We start from the raw sequence: 7259 nt of genomic DNA, 5'->3' as shown, positions 1-7259 counted from the left end.
CGGGGTTTCACCATGTTGACCAGGATGGTCTCGATCTCTTGACCTCGTGATCCACCCGCCTCGGCCTCCCACAGTGCTGGGATTACAGGCGTGAGCCACCGCGCCCGGCCCGCTAGAGAACTTTTAAAGTGTGCTTTCTTTGGCAAAAAATTGTAAAATTCTAACAATATTTAAGTGCCTACTGTGCACCAGACAATATTCCAAGAACTAGAGATACAGTAGTGAACAAAACCAAGTCCCTGTTCCTGCTGTCATGGAACTTAACATTCTAATGGAGAGAAGTAGACAATAAGCAAATACATGTCAGTTGGTAATAAGTGCTTAAAAAAAAAAAGAAAGAAAGGGAGAGAGTTGCTCTTGCAGATAGACTGCTCACAGAGAATCACTCTGATGAGATAAAGAGTGGGCAGAAACTTTAAAAGCCTTGTAGATATCTATAAAGGGGAAGAATATTCTAGGTTGCGGCCACGGCATAAGTGAATACCCTTAAAACAGGAGCTTGCTCCACAGATTGATGGCAAAGTAGATCAGGTGTGACTACAGTGAAGGAAGCAAGAGCTTGGTAGGAAATGACACCTGAGAAAGAGCTAAGACCCAGATCACATAACTGAATGAGCAAACCAGTGAGAGAGTGGAAGCAAATGACATTGGAGAGCCAACGACCATGTGAGACCTTGTAGGCCGCAGTAAGAACTTAATTTTTATTCTGAGTGAGAAGGGAGACCATTGAGAACTTTAGTAAGCCTGTGCATCTGGACTGTGAACTTCACAGGTCTCAGTTCACCCCAACCCCCTTTAGGTTGAGCAGGATAGCTAGAGTGGGCTGGAGCTGGGTATTTCCCTTCCCTGAAGTCAGTTAGGCTCTGATAAAACCCCAGCAGGTTAGCCTCTGATTAAATAGTTTCTCCTTAGGGCAGACCTTGTTAAGAAGAACAAAAAGCTGACGTATTTCAAAATGGTTCCTTTTCCCCACCCACTGCTAGAAGCACGAATAGTCACCCTGAGGACCTGTGAGAGCTCTAGGAGCCTATAAAAAAATTGGAGAGTGGGAAAGAGGGGATGGCTAAGTCCCTCTGACTTGTCCACTGAGCCTTCAGGTTTACCTACCCTGGTACCGCTTCCATTGGAGGTGTGAGCAGCTAGTTTCTGCTCTGGTAAGTTGTGATTCTCTACATTCACCTGCATTCGATCCTTCCAATTTTGGCAGCGGTAGTATGCCTGGTAACTTTACTTCTTTTATGGATCTTATGAAGAAGAGCTGTTGATTTTCGGTTTGTCTAGCTTTTTACTTGTTGTTAGGACTGCGTAGCAACTTCCAGGATTTTTACATGCCAGTCGGGAAACAAGAAGTCAACAAACATCACCACTGAAAATTTTGAACAGGGTTGTGACATCCCATTAACATTGTTTCACCATGACCTCAATTGTAAAACGTTGTTAGATTTTTGAAGCACAGATTTTTGCCATGCATTGCATCCATTTTCAAGGCTTTTTTATTTAAAGGATGTAAGTCTGTCAGTTATTTACACTTTAGAAAAAGTAAATTAATTACATAATAACATCTGAGAGAGAGTCCGGGCATGGTGACTCACACCTGTAATCCCAGCACTTTGGAAGGCAAAGGCAGGAGGATCACTTGAGCCCAGGAGTTTCAGACCAGCCTAGTCAACATAGTTAGATCCAGTCTCTAAAAAACAATTTTTTTTTTTTTAAATTAGCCAGGCATGGTGGCATCCGCCTATAGTCCTAGCTACTTGGGAGGCTGAGGTAGGAGGATTCCTTGAGATTAGAAGGTCGAGGCTACAGTGAGCTGTGATCACACCATCACACCCCATCCTGGGTGAGAGACCAGACCCTGTTTCTCAAAAATAACACCTGAGATCAGCAAAAACTGGAAGCATTTTTAATAGAAAAGGAAGGAACAGAGAGCAGTATGGATAGGTGCTTTGGACAACCAAAAACCTTCATAAAGTAGCTGTTGGGTTAGAGGGGTCAGAGAAGAAGATTCACAAAGTGAGAAAGGAGTTAAGAAATCCTGGACCAGCTTATTGAAGGGGGGAAAAATTTAATTTAAAAATTAGAAAGATTTAAGACATCCAAGAAAGCAGCATTTTAATTTTGCCTTAGGCCTAATGGCAACTCAAGTTGCACTGGAAATCATTTTGAGTGCTACTTATTGAAAGTGGGTTGTAGGTTGCCAGTGTCACTGTTAAGAAATTAAGAAGGGAGAGTGTTAACATATTTGTTAAGAATTTGCATTTGAGAGTCAGCCTCATACCCAATCATTCCTTTAATAGCTTTTTAGTTTTAGGGCAAGCCACTTAACCTTTCAAAGCCTGTTTTCCCCCCTTTAAGCTCTACTTACAGCAACTACATTTCTGAGTTAACTTCTCATCCAGCCTACTTTTTTTCCTTCTCATACATCAGAATAACCTTTATCTTCTAGTATTCACTGAATCCATCATAATCTCCATTGGCTGATTCACATTTCACTCCCACTTCTATCTTCTGCCATTCAATTAACAGCAAAAGTTATTAAATATCTTCTATAGAAATAAATGAATTCCAACCAAATGAGAAAAGCCTGTTTATTCTGAGCCTGCTGTAGCAAGGGAGTGCACCACTACCACTTGTGTTTGGGCAGAGACTCAAGGCAGGCAGAAGAGTGGGAGAGCTTTCTAGTGGGGAAAACAAGAGAAAACTTCACATCTGCCCTGATCACAGGTTGTCATGGGGAAGCTGTGGGTGAGCTAACTAGAAATGGGGACCTCTTGTGTGATTGTTTAGGGGTACATATTTGGCTCTCTCCGGCTGATCCCAAGTTGGAAATAGGGACAAAATTAGGAAAGCTGGCAGTTATTAATGAAGTTCTTGCCATTTGGAGCCAATTGTTATAGAAGTTACTGGTTAGTTTCCTGGATTGTCACTAGTGACAGAAATCTAGTTTCCTGCCAGTCTTACTTATACCAGACTGACTTCCTGTGTTGTTTATTGTAAATGAGGGGTTGGCTTCCTGGGCTGGTTGGTGCAGGTTGTGTGTTCAAAAAATCCATATTTACATACGGTCTCTCCTTTGTCCCTTCATATATTCTTTCTCTCACTACTCTATATCATTCACAATTATTTCAAATTAATATCTTTACCATAGTTTGAAGGTCAGTGTCTTTCTGACATGCTTGATTTAGCATCATGTGCCATTGGAAGAATTTGGCAGGCTGAAATTTTCACTTTACTTTTTCTAGCACTGATAAACTATTACTCTTTTAACTTTCAGTGGTTACCAATGACAAAGGAGCTGAGCTTCCAAAAATTTATTGAACAATCTGACTTACTAGGAGAACTTAAATATGACTTCAATGAAAAAGCTGAATTCAGACACACCGAGACTCAAAGGCCTTTTGTCTTTAACTACTATGAAAATGGCCTTGAGGAAAATAGCCATCGCTACCAGGCCCTCGGCCATTTGCTTGAACAATACGTTTATGAGCTTTTGGAGAAAGTGTGCAAATTAGAAAAAGTTTATATCCCACCTGAGGCTGATAAGGAAGAACCAAGAAGCTTTTTTTTCATGAGTGAGAAAGCATTAACAAATCACCATTCTGCTCTTCTTGTCCTTCTTCAAGGCCACGGGGTCTTTCGAGCTGGTCAGTGGAGTCAGCAGGCAATAATACATCATGGTCTCCAACATGGAAGTCAAATACCATGTATTCAAATGGCATTGCAGGCACATTATGATGTAATTGTACTAAACCCCAATGATAATTTTGTGGAACTAAAGATGGAAAAAGAGTGGAACGGCCTTTTAACACAAAATATTGAGTCTTCTTCTCTAAAAATGGTTCAAGGTGGGAGCTTTTTCTCTCTCCAGCATCCTCCCGAATGTATTCCAAAAAGATGCAGCAACACCCCCGAAGAACACATGGCTTACATATGGGATTACTTCATATCAAAGACTGAAGGCAAGGATATTGCCTTCATTGTACATGGTTATGGAGGCTTGGTTTTTATGGACTTGCTTGTTCGTAGACGGTGGGAAGTGATGAGCAAAGTATATGCTGTTGCGCTTATTGACTCTGAACATCATGTAGGACACCAGCTGGGAAGTGATGGACAGCTACTAGCATGGATAAAGCACCACTGCCGTGAATGGGTGACAAGTCCTAAGCCTTTGGATAAACCTGCAGCTGCTGTTTTCAAAAGGGAATTTCCTATGGTTTCTGCTGGTACAGAAAAGTACAGCTTAGCCCCTTCCTCTAGCCTTCAGTCAATTTTTAAGTACTTTAAAAAAGCTTTAAAAGCCAAAACAACCATTAATTTCTCTCGAATGCCAATAGCGACTAGAAGTTCCACAAAAAGAAAGCAAAGTGCTTAAACTACTTTTGTCATCTAAGTTTGTTTTGTTGTTGTTGTTGTTGTTGGTTCTCCTGCAACTTTGCTAATACAGATTCTGGAAATAAAAAAAAAGAACACTTTCAACTCACACACAATATGATGTTCTGGCTTGAGGTTTGATTTGTTACTTTTTGTTACCTTTGTTTTTATGAGGCAGGGTCTGACTTTGCTGCCCAGGGTGGTCTGGAAATCTGGCCTCAAGTGAACCTCCCACTTCACCCTCCCGAAGTGTGGGGATTATAGGCTTTAGCCACTGCACATGGCCAGGTTTGTTGCTTTATTTTCTTTTTCTTTTTTTTTTTTTTTTAAGGAGGGGTCTCACTCTATCACCCACGTTGGAATGCAGTGGCACAATCTCAGCTTACTGCAACCTCTGCCTCCTGGGTTTAAGCAATTCTCCTGCCTCACCTTCCCAAGTAGCTGGGATTACAGGCGCACACTACCACGCCTGGTAATTTTGGTATTTTTAGTAGAGACGGGGTTTCACCATGTTGGCCAGGCTGGTCTAGAATGCCTGACCTCAGATGATCCACCCACCTCAGCCTCCCAAAGTGCTGGGATTACTGGTGTGAGCTGCTGCACCTGGCCATTTTGTTGTTTTTTTGAAAAGTGAACATATTCTCTTTTGTAGCCTATTGATGAAGTGGGAATTCAGTGCCATCATTAATGTTTTGCAGTATTTTTTAAGTGTGAAGATCTTTCTTTTAACAAATTATGGTTTAATATAATGACAACAAAATGGCAATTGATAAAAAATATTGTCAATCTTTGATTTCTATACCACCATAATAAAATTACAAGTGAACGTAAAAATTAAACATCATGAACAAACTACATTCTTTGTATATGTTTTTTGTTAAAATGTGTTATACTTCCTGTTCACCAGGTCAGAAGAAAAAAATTTAATTTCTTGGTCTTGTGTGTGTATTCACTCATATCTTCAACTAATATCGGAGTGTTTACTATGGGCCAGTCAAGACTCGGTGTTTGGGACACAGTAGAAACAGCACCGACATTGCCTTCCTCTTTACAGAGTTTACAATGGCCGAGAAATTACAAATGTGAAGAGTGTTAAAAAGTAAAGGAAGCCGGGCGCAGTGGCTCACACCTATAATCCTAGCACTATGTGAGGCTGAGGTGGGTAGATCACTTGAGGTCAGGAGTTCAAGACCAGCCTGGCCAACATGGTGAAACCCCATCTCTACTAAAAATACAGAAATTAGCAGAGCATGGTAGCTAGCACTTGTAATCTCAGCTACTTGGAGCCTGAGGCAGAAGAATCACTTGAATCCGGGAGGCTGAGGTTGCAGTGACCGAGACCGTGCCACTCCTCTCCAGCCTGGGCGACAAGAAAGAAACTCTGTCTCAAAAACAAACAAAAAAAAGGGTACCATGGAATATCTAGCATGAGAGCTAACCAGCCTTGGGGTTCAGGGAATATTTCCCTAAGAAAATGTTGCTTAGTTTGAAGAGTAATAGTAGTTGTCTATGAGAACAAAGTCACAGGCAAATGAACAGCCGATGCAAAGGCATTCAGGCACAAGAAGGCTAGCTCAGCTACAGCTAAAAGATTGAGGAGGAATCATGTTCGGAAACAAATTATTTATGACACTTATTGATATAATTTGGATTTGGGTATTTGTCCCCCCCTACATCTCATGTTGAATTGTAATCTGCAATGCTGGATGTGAGGCCCAGTAGTGTTTGGGTCATGGGGGTAGATCCCTCATGGCTTGATGCTGTCTTCACAGTAGTGAGTTCTGGTGAGATCAGGTCATTTGAAAGTGTGTGACACATCCCCCACCCTCTCTCTCTTGTTCCTGCTCTGCCATGTGAGATTCCTGCTCCCCTCACCTTCTGCCATGAGTAAAACTCCCTGAGGCCTTCCCAGAAACCAAGCAGATACCAGTTCCAAGTTGCCTGTATAGCCTGCAAAACCATGAACCATGAACCAATTAAACCCCTTTCCTTTTTTTTTTTAAAGACGGGGTTTCACCATGTTGGTCAGTCTGGTCTCGAACTCCCAACCTCAGGTGATCCGCCCACCTTGGCCTCCAAAGTGCTTGGATTACAGGCATGAGCCACCACACCCAGCCCCCATTTCTTTATAAATTACCCAGTCTCAGGTATTTATAGCAATGCAAGAACACCCTAACACAGAAAATCGGTACCAAGGAGAAAGGTGTTGCTATAAAGATACCTGAAAATGTGGAAACAGCTTTGGAATTGGGTAATGGGCAAAGGTTGAAACACTTTGGAGGGCACAGAAGACAAGAAAATGAGGGAAATCTTGTAATTTCATAGAGAGTGGTTAAATGCTGATAGTGATATGGACAGTGAAAACCAAGTTGATGAGGTCTTAGATGGAAATGTGGAACTTACGGACTGGAGCAAAGTTCACACATGTTATGCCTTAGCAAAGAACTTGGATGCATTGTGCTACTGCCCTAGGTTCTGTGGAAGTTTGAATGTGAGAGTGATGATTTAGGTGTCTGGCAGAAAAAATTTCTACACAGCAAAGCATTCAAGATGTGGCCTGGCAGCAGGGAGCGGTGGCTCATGCCTATAATCCCAGCACTTTGGGAGTTGAGGTGGGTGGGTTGCCTGAGGTCAGGAGTTCCAGACCAGCCTGACCAACACAGTGAAACCCCGTCTATACCAAAAATACAAAAAGTTAGCTGGGTGTGGTGGCAGGCACCTGTAATCCCAGCTACACAGGAGGCTGAGGCAGGAGAATCGCTTGAACCCGGGAGACGGAGGTTGCAGTGAGCCAAGATCACCCCATTACACTCCAGCTTGGGCAACAAGAGCAAGACTCCATGTTGAGAAAAAAAAAAAAAAAGGCCGGGCGCGGTGGCTCAGGCCCG

At 42.3% G+C, this 7259-nt stretch overlaps 1 protein-coding gene across 1 annotated transcript; it reads left to right on the top strand.

The window, feature by feature from the left end:
- Positions 1 to 843: 843 nt before the first annotated feature.
- On the top strand, positions 844 to 5296 carry LOC108286491 (putative protein FAM172B). The gene is made up of 2 exons (XM_017504343.2): positions 844 to 1154; positions 3275 to 5296. The coding sequence occupies exon 2, from the start codon at positions 3284 to 3286 to the stop codon at positions 4370 to 4372; it is 1089 nt and encodes a 362-aa protein (XP_017359832.2). The 5' UTR covers positions 844 to 1154; positions 3275 to 3283; the 3' UTR covers positions 4373 to 5296.
- The last annotated feature ends 1963 nt before the right edge of the window (positions 5297 to 7259 follow it).

The sequence above is a fragment of the Cebus imitator genome, unplaced genomic scaffold, assembly GCF_001604975.1.
Source record: "Cebus imitator isolate Cc_AM_T3 unplaced genomic scaffold, Cebus_imitator-1.0 Scaffold321, whole genome shotgun sequence".
NCBI lineage: Eukaryota > Metazoa > Chordata > Mammalia > Primates > Cebidae > Cebus > Cebus imitator.
The sequence above is the reverse complement of the archived record's forward strand: the minus strand, read 5'-3'. Positions and strand labels throughout refer to the sequence as shown.